The sequence below is a fragment of the Corvus kubaryi genome, unplaced genomic scaffold, assembly GCF_017639235.1.
Source record: "Corvus kubaryi isolate FWS band 111438036 unplaced genomic scaffold, C.kubaryi_AGA036_p1.0 36793, whole genome shotgun sequence".
In the NCBI taxonomy this organism is placed as follows: Eukaryota; Metazoa; Chordata; class Aves; order Passeriformes; family Corvidae; genus Corvus; species Corvus kubaryi.
In genome coordinates, this window is record NW_024580951.1 from 1 (window position 1) to 14,431 (window position 14,431).

At 73.7% G+C, this 14,431-nt stretch overlaps 4 protein-coding genes across 5 annotated transcripts in view; 3 read left to right on the top strand and 1 right to left on the bottom strand.

Moving 5' to 3' along the window:
- The first annotated feature begins 4,748 nt into the window (after positions 1-4,748).
- Positions 4,749-8,695, top strand: ADM2 (adrenomedullin 2). The gene is made up of 3 exons (XM_042020116.1): positions 4,749-4,838; positions 4,992-5,133; positions 6,582-8,695. The coding sequence occupies exons 2-3, from the start codon at positions 5,042-5,044 to the stop codon at positions 6,958-6,960; spliced, it is 471 nt and encodes a 156-aa protein (XP_041876050.1). The 5' UTR covers positions 4,749-4,838; positions 4,992-5,041; the 3' UTR covers positions 6,961-8,695.
- On the top strand, positions 6,975-8,695 carry LOC121660683 (cuticle collagen 2C-like). The gene is made up of 2 exons (XM_042020115.1): positions 6,975-8,349; positions 8,396-8,695. Exons 1-2 carry the CDS (start codon positions 7,635-7,637, stop codon positions 8,593-8,595), a joined length of 915 nt encoding a protein of 304 aa, XP_041876049.1. The 5' UTR covers positions 6,975-7,634; the 3' UTR covers positions 8,596-8,695.
- An 877-nt stretch (positions 8,696-9,572) lies between these two features.
- Positions 9,573-12,386, top strand: MIOX (myo-inositol oxygenase). The gene is made up of 10 exons (XM_042020114.1): positions 9,573-9,640; positions 10,333-10,395; positions 10,640-10,720; positions 10,931-11,093; positions 11,177-11,244; positions 11,334-11,443; positions 11,521-11,590; positions 11,813-11,860; positions 11,955-12,067; positions 12,163-12,386. Exons 1-10 carry the CDS (start codon positions 9,623-9,625, stop codon positions 12,269-12,271), a joined length of 843 nt encoding a protein of 280 aa, XP_041876048.1. The 5' UTR covers positions 9,573-9,622; the 3' UTR covers positions 12,272-12,386.
- Positions 12,387-12,577: 191 nt separating this feature from the next.
- LMF2 (lipase maturation factor 2) overlaps positions 12,578-14,431 on the bottom strand; it is a 4,494-nt gene continuing 2,640 nt past the window's right edge. Inside the window, exons 6-8 of one of the 2 annotated variants that reach the window (XM_042020118.1) lie at positions 14,245-14,356; positions 14,053-14,161; positions 12,578-13,404 (exon numbers count right to left, since the gene is read on the bottom strand). In XM_042020118.1, the coding sequence (XP_041876052.1) occupies positions 12,955-13,404; positions 14,053-14,161; positions 14,245-14,356 (671 nt within the window). In that variant the 3' untranslated portion in view covers positions 12,578-12,954. Of the gene's footprint in view, positions 13,405-14,052; positions 14,165-14,244; positions 14,357-14,431 lie in introns of both variants that reach the window. The other variant, XM_042020117.1, reaches the window with a different exon arrangement.

Genomic DNA, 14,431 nt, shown 5'->3' on the forward strand with positions numbered 1-14,431 from the left:
CCCCCCCACAGGTGTGCATCCCCCACACAGGTGTGCATCCCCCACACAGGTGTGACCCCACACAGGTGTGACCCCCCCAAGACACGACCCTGAGGCGCGGTGCCCCCACCCCTGGGTGCCGGCACACACTCGGGGGCGCAGGGCAGCCCCCCACCCCCGGACAGGGCGGCAGTGGCCCCACGGCAGCGTGGGCAGCACGGTGCCAGTCCCTCCCGGGAGCCGGGATCCGTCCTCGCCATCCCCCGTCGCCAGCGGCTCCCACCCGGACACAGGTCCTTGTGCCAGCCCGCCTGGGGACAGGGCTGGGTGTCCCCGGGGTGCTGAGGTGGCAGCGCGCCCTGGCGCAGCCCGTGGTGCCCCCGGCACGGAGCAGCGCTGGCAGTGCCAGTGTGGCCATCCCGTTAAGTTCCGTTCCATCCCGTCCCGCCCCACCCCGGAGCTCTCCCGTGCCGGGACCAGGACACGCCCGGGGGGCTCGGGCAGGACTCGCCCCTCGGATGCCGCCGGCCGGGGCCGTCCCGGGGCGCGGGGTCGCGGGCACGCACCGGGGCACAGCCGCTGCCGAGCCGGGAATGATTCATCGGGAAAATCCCTATTCCCACCCCCACGCGGGAGCGGGACGTGGGGTGCGTGCGGGATGGGGGGGCAGCCGGCACCGCCCGGCCTCGGCCCCCCGAGGGGCACTGGGGGTCCGGGCAGAGCGCTCCGGCCGTGCCAGAGCCACGGGCAGCAGCGGCACCGGGTGCTCCCCACTCCTGCAGCCTTGGGGTTCACCCCGCGGTGTCCCTGGGGTGCCCCCGGGCTGGGAGGGGTGCCCGGGGTGCGGGGCATGGACAGTCCCGGGCATCCCCATCCCCCGGCCTTGGGGCTCATCCCCTCCCCGGCTCGGACGGGTCCCCGGGATGTGCAGCCGGTCCCAGCAGCCCCCCAGAGCGGGGTCCCCCCGCACCCCACGCCCCGGCCGGGGGTGATGCAACCCTGCCCGGCCCTTGCACGTCCTGCCCGGTCCCTCAGGCCGCCGCGTGTCGGGACATGTGCGGCGTCGGGACACGGCTGGCTCCTTGCCACCGGCACCGGCCCCGCTGCCACACCCCGGGCACCGCTGCGGGGTCCCCACAGAGACCCCCAGTCCCTCACACCGGGCTGGTCCCCACTCGAGGGCAGACCCCACCTGGGAAAGGGGGGGGGGGGTCCCACAGCACGGGGGGGCTCCTGGGGACACCGGGAGGTCACACGGTGCTGGGGCAGTGGTGACCGGTGGCATCGAGCCGCGGGTGACCCAGTGCCATGTGCCGTGTGCCGGTTCCAGCACGGCTCGGCCGTCAGCCGGGGCCCGCTCCGTGGGGCTGGGTGGGGGTCTGGCACCGGAGTGGCCGTCCCCATGTCCCCATGTCCCCATGTCCCCATGTCCCCACGTCCCCATGTCCCCATGCACAGGAGCCGCACCTGGATCCCGGTTTGCGGGCGGCAGAGTGGCGTCTGTGCGGACACACGGATCAGGGCAGAGCCGCTGAGGTCCCATGGGACAGCGACACGGGGCCAGGGGTGCGCTGGTCGGACCACCGGCCGGGGACAGCCCAAGGGACGGGTACCCGGCGAAGGGTGACAGCCGGGACGTGGCACCGGAGCGGTGCCGGAGGGTGGGAACAGGGAAACCGGGCTGATCTACCCTGGAAGCTCCCGGGGCTGTGACCTGGCCTGTGCCCGGGGACACCGGCGGGAACTGGAGCTGGCAGGGGTCGGCGCTGGCACCGCGGGGATCGGTGCCGGCTGCCAGTGCCGTGGTCCTGCCCACCCACGGGCCGTGGTGGCAGCGGGTGACACGGAGCGGGGGCTGTGCGGGACCCGCAGTGGCAGCAGCGGGCACAGGGAGCCCCGAGGCACGGGGCACGGGGCTGGGGACAGGAACGGGGCCACGGGCACGGGGACACAGGGCACGTGCAGAGCTCGGTCGTGCCGTGTGCCCGGGATCCTGGTACTGGGGACACTGGGGACACTGGGGACACTGGGGATGCTGGCATTCCTGAGGATGCTGGGGACACTGGGAGCACTGGGGATGCTGAGGATGTTGGTGACACTGGGGACACCGGGGATGCTGGTGACACTGCGGACCCTGGGGGCACTCACGTGTCTGCAGAGGCTGCAGGAATTGGTTTCTTCCCTCTCCCGGCAGTTCCCGGCCGTTCCCGCGGCCCTGACACGGAGCCCAATGTCCCGGGGCAGCTCTGTCCCCGCTCCCCGGCGGGACACGGCTCCGGGGCTGTGTGCGGGCACTTTAGGGGTGCCGGGGTCGCGGCCAGAGGGGCCCGGTGGGTTCAGGGATGGGGTAGCGGCCCCTCGGTTCGGGGGTCCGGGTTGTGCCCCGCGGCCCTGCCGGGACACAGCGGGTGCTGCTGCTGGGACGGGGGGGCAGCCCTGGCACGGCCCGGGGAGGGTCCCGGCGCTTTTTGGGAAGCGGGTGACCGGAGCGGGGCTGCGGGTGCTGCTCCCAGCCCCCGCCCTGCCCCGGGGCCTCAGCCAGCAGGCAATTAAGCTAATTAAAACTTCTCCTGGGTTCCCAGGGCTGGGAGCCAGCGGAGAGGGAAAGTGCTGCCGGGCCCCGGCGACGGATGAGGTGACCCGGGGACGGCAGCTCCCGGTGTGGGTCCGGCGGCGGCACGGCTGGGCGACAGCAGCTCCCGGGGTGGCTGCAGCAGGTCACCCGGTGCCGCGGCGGCCGTGAGCCGGCGGCCGGACCCAGCACGGCCGGGCAGGGGAGCGGCACCCGGGATCCTTCCCTGTGCCCCGGGAATGGGGATCTCCGAGCAGGAGGAGGAGGAGGAGGGCAGGGAAAGGCGTTCTGCCTCTGCTGAGGGACCGGCAGGCTCAGCTGGACCCCTGCCCTATCCCCAGAGCCCCCTCCTCGTGCCCAGGCTTATTCTGGTGACACTGATGCCGGTGACATGGCTTTGTCCCTGGGGGTGACAGCGGCGGGCGCTGCCCCACCCGGGGACCCGCACAGGGTCCTGGGAGGGGAGCCCCAGCCAGGACCCCCGGAATGGCCCTGGGGCCGCTGCTGGGGGGCTGGCGCTGTGCCGGGGCCGTGCTGGGTGGCAGATGTCACTCTCTGAGGTCCGTGCCCCAGATCCCACGGGATGTCACACACGGGGAGACCGCGGTGGTGGCGGTGGGCTCAGGGCAGGGGTCGGGGGGCCCAGAGCAGCGGGTGTCCCGCGTACCCCCACCCGCGGCTCTCGGCGTTGTTTTGAGCCGGGTTTTTCTCTCTCGCTGTGACAATCCAGCAGCAGCCCAGCGGAAGAGCCCGGGACGCCGCAGAAATCCCCCGGGAGCCGTGCGGAGCCGGGGATCGCGGCGCTGGGGCCGGCCGTGCCCACAGCCCCGCTCAGGCTCTGTCCCGCTGCCCCTGCCCGGTCCCCACCGCCCCGGGATCAGGTGCTGCCCCAAATCCCCCCGCACGGCGCGGGTGTGTGGAGCCTTTGTGTCCCGATAATACGGAAGAATCCCAGCGATTCCGGGCACGCGGAGGCCCCCGGCCCCTCGGCCTGGGGAAGCCGCGTCGGGGGGAGAGGGTACCCCCGACCCTGGGGTCCGGCTTGGACACCCAGGGGTGCTGGGGGTCCCCGTCCCAACCGCACCGGGAGCGCCCAGACCCCGTCCCGGAGCAGGAGTTGGGGGTCCCGGCGATGGAGGCTGTGGGGACCCCTCCCCTGCCGAGCTCTGGCTGCCCAGCTCAGGAGCAGCCCCCCAGGAGCCCCCAGCGCCCGCCCCCCGGGCACCCCACCAGCCCCAGTTTGGGGGAGCTGCTGCCCGGCAGGAGCAGGACGGGTCTGATCCCTGCGGATTTACATTCCTTAATTGTTTCACGAGGCCCCATGTGATGCTTACAAACATGGAACCAGCCCTGGCAAAAGGGGGGGGGGGGGGTGCCCCGAGGGGGCCGGGGGCGCAGATGGGGCGGCCCAAACTGGGGGCACTGGGCTGTACTGGGTGGGCAGCTCTGTCCCCCCCAGGCTCCCCGCCAGGGCAGAGGGGATGTCGGGGTGCCCGGGGGGGCCCCCCTGCGCGGCGGTGCCAGGCGGGAGGCACACGGGCCGGGCTTGGCAGGGCACAGCGCGACGTGGCACGGGCACCACGGGCCCGGCGCCGCCGCCACCGGGGGCTGCGGGGGCCGCCCAGACCCCCCAACAGCCCCAGCCCGGCCTCCTTCCAGTGCCCCCCGAACGGGTCCCCGAGCCCAGCCCAGCCCCAGGGCCGCTCCCCCAGCCCCAGCCCCGCGCCGGGAAGGGCCCGGGGTCAGCGGGGTCGGAGCGGGGCCGGAGCGGGGCCGGAGCGGGACCGGAGCGGGGCCGAGGGGACCGGGGGACGTGCGGTACCGGGAGGAGCTTCGGGGCCAGCGTGGAGCCGGGGCGGTGCGGGACCGGTGCGGTGCCAGGGAAGGTGCGGGGCCGGGGCCGCTCCGGAACCGGGACCGGCGCGGGGCCGGGGGGTGCGGAACTGAGGAGGGGCCGGGGAAGGTGCGAAGCCGTGCGGGGCCGAGGGGGCCGGGGCCAGCGAGGGGTCTGGGAGGGGCAGCGCGGGGCCGGGGCGCTGCGGGACTTGGGGGTTGCGGGACCGGTGCGGTGCCGGGGAAGGTGCGGGGCCGGTGCGCGGCCGGGGGCCGGGGCCGGTGCGGAACCGAGGGCGGTGCGGGGCTGCTCCCGCCCGTGGCTCCTCCCGTCCCGTTGGGCTCCTCCCGCCCGCCGGCCCCGGCGATATTTAACCTTGGCCGGGGCGGAGAGCGGCAGCACCGAGCGGGGACAGACCCGACCCCGACCCCACCGCGCCCCGATCCCGGCCAGGTACCGCCGGGACCCCGCGCCGCCCCCGCGCTGCGGCACAAGGGAGGGAGCGGAGCGGGGGCAGGACGAGAAGGGGGCTGGGATCTGGAGCCGGACCCCAGCGCGACCCCCCCGCCGGGCCCCCCCGAGCCACCCGCCCGCTCTCTCCCGCAGCCGCCGCCGATCGTCCCGTCCGGTCCCGTCCCGTCCCGTCCCGTCCGGCCATGCGAGCCCCGGCCCCGCTGGCGCTGGGTTGCGTCAGCTTCGCGCTGTGCCTGCTGGAGCTGCCCCACGGCCGGGCCCTGCCGCCCCGCAGGTGAGGGACCCTGCCCGCACCCCTGCCCTGATTCCTGCCTGGATCCCTGCCCGGACCCCTGCCCGCACTCCCTGCCCGGACCCCCGCCCTGATCCTTGCCCGGACCCCTGCTCGACCCCCTGCCCGCATCCCCTGCCCGGGACGCCCCCCTCGCCCGCACCCCCTTTGCCCGCACCCCCTTTGCCCGCACCCCCGCCCGGCGCGGCTCTGCACCCCCTGCCCGGGACCCGGCCCCGCGGCCTCCTCGTGCCCCCCACGCCCCCTCAGCTGCCCGGAATGGGGACCTGGGGGTCCCCGGGCACCGTCTCCTACCGGGTCCCCCCCCGCCCTCGCTGCGTGTCCCCGCGGGGACCCGGGGGACGCGGTGGCGAGCGGGGGGTGCGGGGCCCCGGCCCCCCGCGATAGGGGCTGGGGGCACCGGGGTCACGGGGCGCCCGGGGGTGCGAGGGGTGCGGGAAGGGCCGAGGGTTGGGCCACGCCGGGATGAGTGCAAGAGTGAGTGCAAGTGAGTGCAAGAGCTCGGGGGTGCCCGGGGCCGGTGCGGGTGCCCGGGGGGCGTCATGGGGTGCTGAAGGGACAGACCCCCCCGGCTGTGCGAGTGTGCACACACCGCACGTGCGTGTGCGTGTCCCTGCTCGGGGAGCGCGTCTGGGCCGGCCCCGGCACCCGGGGATCCCCGTCTGGCTCCCGGGGGATCCGGGGGGGCGGGAGGGGCGGCCCTGGCACGGCCATGGATGGGGGGGCTGGGGCACCCCGACACCCACAGGGGCCGGGCAGCTCCTGCCAGGGCTGAGGGGAGGGCTGGGCTGGGCTGGGGTTCTCTGGAGCACAGGACGAGGGTTAAAATGGGGAGGAAATATAAAAAAAAAAAAAAAGGAAAAAGAGAAGGACGGGATTAAGAATTGGAGCAAAACCTCAAGTTCCTTGGAACTCAGCAGGGGTCCCCTGAGGAAAGGGTGTCCCCAGGGCAGGGGGCACTGAGGCACAGGGGACTGGGGCGGGAGAGCTCTGTGGCACTGTGGGGGTGCCCTGAGGCCGGACCCCCCCGCGGGTGCCCGGGGCAGGGGCGTGGGTGCCACAGCCGGGACGCGTGGGTGCCGGGGCAGAGGCCGTGGGAACGGGGCGGGCGGAGCGGGGGGAGCCGGGGGTGGGCGCGGGGCGGGACCAGGGGCAGTTTTGGGGATCGGCGGGTGCCCGGTGGTGTCGCGTGTGCGGGACACGCGTGCCCGTGTTCTCGGAGTACGTGCGGGGCTGCAGGAAGCCTGCCCTGGCTGCTTCCTCCTCCTCCTCCTCCTTCTCCTCCTCCCGCTCCTGCGGAAGCCCCGGGCACGGCGCTGGCTCGGGGCTCATGCGGTGCCTCCGTGGCCCCCCCGTTGCTGTGGCAGTGCCACCCCCCTGCCCGGGTGCCGCAGCTGTGCCCCCCTGACCCCGTCCCTTCTGTCCTGCAGGGACCCCCCGGCGCGGAGCCCCCCGGAGCGGATCCCTTCCCTCCCCGGAGACCCCCCGGCCCCGCGGCCCATCGGGACCCTGCGACACCGAGTCCTGGTGCCCCGGCACGGCCCCTGGGTCGCCCCCCGGCGCCGCCTGCTCGCCCCCCGGCCTCCCCCGTGGCACGTCCGGCACCTCGTCCTGCGGCACGACCGACGGCGGGACTCCCGCCCCGCCCGGGGCCGCCGCCACGCCGGGGGACACCTGGTGCGGGTGGGCTGCGTGCTGGGCACCTGCCAGGTGCTGAACCTGAGCCACCGCCTGTGGCAGCTGCGGGGACAGTCGGGGCGCCGCGACTCGTCCCCCATGAACCCCAACAGCCCCCACAGCTACGGCTGAGGGGGGGGCGCGCCCCCGCCCCGCCCCGCGGGACCCCGCTGAAGCATTTCCACGGCCACTCGCGGCCGGGCTCCTCCGCACTGCCCGGCCCCGGCCGTGGCCACGCCGCGGGCTGGGGGTGTCCCCGGGGGGCTCCTGCCACCAGAACCTCCTGATGGAGCGCAGAGGACCCGGGGCTGGGAGACGGTGGCCAGCGGCGGCCCGGGCTGGCCAGGAGCTGACAGGGGCACCGTGGGCACTGGTGGTGGCCCATGATGACCCAAAGTGATCCCTGGTGGGCAGCCGTGGCCCGTAGTGACTGGCACCAGTGGCCCAGAGTGACTCACGGTGACCGGTGGCGGCCCATAGTGACTCTTGGTGGCTCAGAGTGGCCCCTGGTGGCTGGTGGTGGCCCGTGGTGACCCGGGGGGACCCGTGGTGTCTGGCAGCGGCCAGTCTGTCCGGGGCGGGTCCAAGGGCCACCGGGAATCCCGCTGACCGCAGCAGCACCGGCACCTTGTGCAAGACCCCCCGGCCACGCTCCTGCTGACTCAGCATTCCAGTGCCTGCTGTGCCACCCCCGGAGCCCCCCCAGGGCACCCCCAGCACCCCTTGTCTTCGCCAGGGTGACACTGGGGCTGGGGGGGTGCCAGGGTGCAAGGACAGGGCACGGGGTCCCCGCTCCGGGGTGGGGGATGGGGCGGCCCCCAGCACCTTCCCCACTTGGGGGTCCCAGTTGGGGTCGGCACCTTCCCGGCTGCTGTGGGGGGTCCTGCCCTCCTCAGCGTGGACGTTGTCCCCTCCCCGGGCACCTTGTCCCGTGTCCCCAGCCTGTGTCACCCACAGCCCTGCGGGAGCCGGCGACAGTGAGATGTCCCCAAATGTGGGGGGCAGTGGAAAGTTGGGGTCCTGTGCCCCACTCCTGCCCTATCCCAGACCTGCCCAGCCCTGTCGCCTGCTGCACCCTCGGGGACACCCCCGGCCCCGCTGGTGACACGCCGTGTCCCCACAGGCTCAGTGGGCGCCCACACGGGGCGGCGGCCCGGGGACACGAGGGGACCCCGAGTATCCCTGTCACCCCCTGGCCCGGTGGGACGGGGATGTGTGACCCGGTCACTGTCCCACCCCCCTCCTGGGAGCAGCTTGAGCAGCCCCCCAAGAGCAGCATCCTCCCGTTCCCTGCTGATCACCCCTGTCCTCCCAGGAGCATCCCCCATTCCCAGACCATTCCCATTCCCAGAGCACTCCATTCCCACAGAAACCCCCATTCCCAGGAACATCGCCATCATCAGGAACGCTCCCATTCCCGGGAACGCCTCATCCTCAGGGGCACCCCATCCCCTGGAGCACCCCGATCCCCCCAGGAGCACCCCAGCCCCCATTCCCCAGAGCACCTGGGGGTCTCGGGAGGTTCCGGGACGGGATGTCCCAGGAATGTCTCACGGTGTCCCGGGAGGTTCCGGGACGGGATGTCCCAGGAATGTCTCACGGTGTCCCCTGGGTGTCCCGGGAGGTTCCGGGATAGGATCCCACGGGTGCCACCCGGAGCTGCGTCCATCCCGCGGGTGTCCCAGGACTTCCCAGCCCCCCGTGGAGCTGCCGAGGGGCGCGGGGGGTCCCCAGGCCTTTGTCCCCTCCTCTGGGTGCCCCCGCTGAGCCTGGTGGGTGCCCGACCCGTCCTGCCCCACGTCGCGGAGCGTCGCTGCTTCCCGCCGGGAATCCTGGTTTGTGTGGAATAAACAAAGTGTGAAGAGGAGTCGGGATGGAGCGTAGTGATCCCGTGGGGATGGGAAACCGGGATGGGGCACGGATGGGGCATGCTGGTCCCGTGGGGAGGGGAAAATGGGATGGGAAAAATGGGATGGGGCAGGGATGGGGCAAGGATGGGGCAAGGATGGGGCACGGTGACCTCGTGGGGATGGGGCGGGGATGGGGCAGGGGGATGGGGCGCGCTGGTCCCGTGGGAATGGGGCAGGGGGATGGGGCGAGGGGCGGCCGTGTCCGGGGACGGGCACCGGCTCCCCCGGGGCCGGGAGGTGACGGGCGGGGGCTGTGCCCGCAGGGATGCGGGGACAGACGTGGGGACAGTGGGGACACACGCACGCGTGTGTGTCACCCCTGCCCACATTCCCGGAGAGGACGTGCCCGTGCCCAGCTGTGTCCGTGCCCTGTCCTGCCCGTGCCCAGCCGTGCCTGTGCCCACACGTGCCCATGTCCAGCCGTGTCCGTGCCCCGGCCCGGCCATACTCACACGTGTCCGTGCCCTGTCACACCCGTGCCCGTCCCGATGTCCCCGCCGGGTTCCGCTCTCGACGCTCCGGCCAAGCCGATGTCCATCCCCCCACCCCCGCCTGGGGTCCCGGGGCAGTGCCAGGCCAGCCCGGTGTCCCCCCGTGCCCCTTGTCCCCAGGGCCGGCTCCGCTCCCCGTGGCCCCGCGGGGGGACACCGGGGACAGCGCGGCCGGGGGTGCCCAGGCCGGGGGTCCCCAGCTCGGGGCCGGGCCAGGGGTTCCCCAGCCACCTCCGGGAGCCGCAGCCCCCCAGGCGGGCGCGGGGTCAACCATTAACCGGGGCGGGTTAAATGGTCACCGATTGTCCCCGCGGGGCCGGGCGGGGCCCCCCGCGCCGCCCCCCGCCATAAAAGCGGGGGTGCCGCGGCCACCCCACAGCCCCCAGACCCACCATGAGCAGCCTCCAGGCGGTGAGTGTGGGCAGGGGGGCTCGGGGCACTCACTGGGGGGGCGGACACACCCGGACCACCCCAAACCTGGGGGGCAGAGGAGACCCCCGGCGATGTCCTCCCTGCTGGGGGGTGTCACCCCATGGGGGACCCCACCCCGAAGGGTGCCAGCCCCGGGAGGCCCCCGCGGCAGGAGGGGGGTCCCGAGGCCATGGGGAGCTGCTCTTCACCCTGGGCAGGGTTGGGGGGGTCAGGGCCAGCCCGGGGGGCTGCAGGGCCTGAGCAGGGACCCCACACGGTCCCCAAAAGGGACCCCCGGAGCTGCTGCCCCCACCCAGGGACAACCTGGGCTGGACCCCGCCAGGAATCGGGGGCAGCACCCGCAGGTCCCTCTGTGCCCCGGGGGGGACGGGGTGTGGTGATCTGTGACACCGTGTGACACCGGGTGATAGATAACATGTGGCACCGTGTGACAAAGTGTGACAAAGTGTGACAAAGTGTGACACCGTGTGACAAAGTGTGACAAAGTGTGACACCGTGAGCCCCTGCGGTGGGGGGACCCCACGCGGCCAGGTCTCCCCTTGCTACCAGTGTCCCTCTGTCCCCAAGCCCCTGTCCCGTGGTGCCCGGGCTGGGGGCGGGATGGGACTCCTGAGCCATCCCCGTCCCGCGGTGCCCACCCGGGGTCTCCCTGAGCCCCCATCCCCCCGCAGGGCCCCGACTCCTCCGAGGAGCCCAAACCCGGCAAGGCCAAGACCGAGTTCCGCAACTACACCGTGAGTGGGGGGGGGCGGGTCCCGGGGACCCCGGGGTGGGCGGGGGGCCCCAAAATGGGGTGGGGTTCGGGGGGTTCGGCTGCACGGTGCTGGGGGTCCCTGGGGTCCGGCTGCCCCTCCCGGGGGTCCCGCCCCGCTGCCGGGAGCAGCCGGAGGAGCCCCGGGGGGGCTCTGCCACCCCAGGCTGGGCGAGGGTCACTGGGGATCCCCCCGGACCCCCCCAGCCCCCGGTGCTGCCCTGCAGGAGGGGATGCTGATCGACCGCGTGTACAACACCTACCTGCTCATGCACACCCACCAGACCGTGGAGTTCGTCCGCAGGAAGGTGGGAACTCCCCCGTGTCCCCCCGGTGTCCCCCCGTGTCCCCACACCGGGGGGGTGTCCCAGCCCTCCCACCCCGCACCCCAAACCCAGCCCCGCCGCCCCATCCCAGCCGGGTTTGGGGGGCACCGAAGGGCGCCATCGGCCGCCCCCAGCCCCAGGGAGGGTCGCGGGTGGCGGTCGCGGTGTCCCCACGCGTCGCGGTGTCCCCAGAGCGCGCAGTACGGCTCGTGCTCGCTGCGGAGGATGAGCACCATGGAGGCGCTGGAGCTGCTGGATCAGCTCGTGGACGAGTCGGACCCCGACGTGGATTTCCCCAACTCCTTCCACGCCTTCCAGACGGCCGAGGGGATCCGCCGGGCGCACCCCGACAAAGGTACGGCCGGACCCCGCGCCTGCCCGCCCTGTCCCCGCCGGGGTCCCCAGCCCCGCGGGTGACACGGCCCCGCTCGCCCCCAGACTGGTTCCACCTCGTGGGGCTCCTGCACGATCTGGGCAAGGTGCTGGTGCTGTTCGGGGAGCCCCAGGTGAGCGGCATGGTGGGGAGGGGGTCCGGGCGCCCCCCCCCGCGGCCGGGGGACCCTCGGGGGCTGCTGTGACCCCCCTGTGCCCGCAGTGGGCCGTGGTCGGGGACACCTTCCCGGTGGGCTGCAAGGTGCAGAAGTCGGTGGTCTATGGGGACTCCACCTTCCACGACAACCCCGACACCAAAGACCCCCGGTACAGGTGAGCCGGACCCCCGGGGGGGTTGGGGCGGGGGCTGCGGGGGGGGTCCAGCCCCTCAGCCCTCATCCCACCCCCAGCACCGAGCACGGGATGTACCAGCCCGGCTGCGGCGTCGAGAACGCCGCCACCTGTCCGGGGGCCCCGGTGGTGTGTTGGGGGGGCGGGGGGGGGGGGGTCCCCAGTGCCCCCTTTGCTGGGGGACTGCAGCCCTTGGCGTGGGGCAGGGGCTGCTCTTCTGGGGGGGCCGCAGCTCCCGGGGGGGCCCTGTGACTTTTGGGGGAGCTGTAGCTCTCCGGGGAGGGGTCTGCACCTCTCGGGGTCCCCCGCGGTGGGGTCCAGCCCCGCCCCACGCCCCCCCTCTTTTCAGAGTACATGTACCAAGTGATGAAGTTCAACAACTTCACCCTGCCCAAGGAGGTGAGCTCGGACTGGGGGGGCTCAGGGACCCCCGGGAGGTTTGGGGCTGCGGGGGGGGGGGGCACCCTAAACCTGTTTCTGCCCCCCACCCCAGGCTTTCTACATGGTTCGCTTCCACTCCTTCTACCCGTGGCACGCCCACGGCGACTACGGCCACCTGTGCTCCGAGGAGGACCGGCGCATGCTGCCCTGGGTCCGGGAGCTCAAGTGCGTGCCCGGGGGGGGCCGGGGGCTCGGCCGGGCCCCCCGCGGGTTTGGGGGGGCATCAGCCCCCGGCCCTGACCCGCCGTTTGCCCCCGCAGCAAGTTCGACCTGTACACCAAGCAGGAGGAGCTGCCCGACGTGCAGCAGCTCCGCGCTTACTACCAGGGCCTCATCGACAAATACTGCCCGGGGCAGCTCTGCTGGTGACCCCCCCCGCCCCGCGGGACCCCCCGAAACCCGCCCGGGACTCCCCCGAAACCCTGCCGGGCCCCCACCCCCGCCAGCACCCCCGGGGCTCCGCAATAAATCTGCTTCTGCCGCACCCCCGCTCGGTGCCAGCGCCCCCCCCACGGGGGTCACCCCACCCCGCGCTGCCCCCCCGGGCAGGACAGAGCCCAGGACCCCCCCCCCCGAATCCCAGGAGAGCTGCAGGGCTGGAATGTCAAAGGCTTTAATTAGAAAATTATAGGAAACCTCTGGGCTCGGGGCGGGGGGGGGGGAGGAAGCGCAGGACGGACGGAGCCCGCGGGGGGAGGGGAAGGGGGCGCGGCGGGAGCACCCCAAAGTGCCGGGGGGGGACACCCCGAAGTGACCTGAGGGGCTGGGCAGGGTAACCGGAGGGCTGGCACTGCCCAAACTGCTCCAGCCCGCGGGCACAGAGCCCCCAGCCGCTCTGAGCCCCTGACCTGTGCTGAGCCCCCCCAAACACTGGGGGGGCCCTGAGGGGTCCCTGGGCACTGGGGAGGGGTCCCCGACCCCCGGGCCGTGTCCCCCCGCTCCCGCATGGCCACGCCGTGCCGAAGGCACTGGCACACGGGGCGCCCTCCCCGGGGCGGGGTCCACCGAGCGCTGCCCCCCCACGCCCCCCGTTTTTGGGGGGGCCGCGGGGGCTACTTCTTCCTCTTGTTGCCGTGCCGGCCCTCGGGCCGTGCCCCGTCCGAGCCCCGTGTCCCGTCCGAGCCCCGCGTCCCGTCCGAGCCCCGTGCCCCGTCCGAGCCCCGTGTCCCGTTGCGCTCGCCCCGTGTCCCCTCCGAGCCCCGCACCCCGTTGCGCTCGCCCCGTGCCCCGTCCGAGCCCCGCACCCCGTTGCGCTCGCCCCGTGCCCCGTCCGAGCCCCGCACCCCGTTGCGCTCGCCCCGCTCGCGGGGCCCTTTGTGGCGGGCGGGGGGCGGCCCCCCCCGGGAGCCCCGGGCCAGCGCCCGCAGCAGCCCCGCGGTGGCGGCCACCAGGTAGAGGGACCAGAGCACGGCCGGGCCCGAGAAGGGCTGGCACAGGCGGCGCAGCGAGCCCAGCAGGCGCGGCAGGACGGCGTCGCCTCGGCGCCGCAGCGGGGGCTTGTCCTGGGGGGACAGCGGGGTCAGCGAGGGGTGTAAAGGGGACTGGGGGCAAAGGAAAAGGGTCGGGGGCTGGAAAAGGGGATCAGGGTTTGGGAAGAAGGGGGTCGGGGACCAGGGAAAGAGAGGGAAGAGGGTCAGGGATGAGGGAAGGGGGGCATCAGGGGGCTGAAAAGGGATCATGGGGAGGGAAGAGGGTCAGGGGGCCAAGAAAGAGGGTCAGGGAGGGGGAGTTGGGGCCAGGGAGAGGGGGGTCAGGGGGTCAAGGGCAAGGGAAGGGGGTTGGGGTCCAGGATGAGGGAGGGAAGGGGGGTCAGGAGCAGGTGAAGGGGGGGACAGGGGCCAAAAAATGGGGTCAGGGTGAGGGAAAGGGGTCAATGGTGAAGGAAAGGGGAGTTTGGGGCCAGGAAAGGGGGTCAGGGAGGGAGAGGGAGGGTGCTTGGGGGAGAGGGAAGGGGGCTCAGGGGGGTGGGGGTGAGCGAAGGGGATCAAGGTGAAGAAGAGAGGGTCAAGAGCAATGGAAGGGGGTCAGGGAGGGAGCTGGGGCGAGGGAAGGGGGCTCAGGGGTGTCAGAGGAAGGGGCTCAGGGCCCAGGGAGGGGTCTCAGTGCCCAGGGAGGGGTCTCAGGGCCCGGGGAGGGGTCTCAGGGCCCACCTTGAGGCCGTGCTGGCTGAGCAGGGACTCCAGCGTGGGGTCTCCCAGGGACACGCGGGGGAAGAACTCCTGCACGCGCTGCCGCCGCCACCACGGCACCGGGCCCGGGCTGCTGCGGGGACAGGGGGTCAGGCGGCCCCAAACCCCCCCAGAGAGGGGCTGTGGGGGGCAGGGGGACCCCTCCCCGCTCACCTGCCCTCGCTGGGGGCTGTGAACCAGTACTTGTAGAGCTGGGCCCGCAGGAAGGTCGGGGGGTGGCCGTGGAACGGGTACCGCGACTCGTCCGTCTGCACCAGCCGGATCACTGCGGGACACGGCGTGAGAGGCCAGCAGGGACAGCCCAGAGGCCAGCAGGGACAGCCCGACACACCCAGGGACA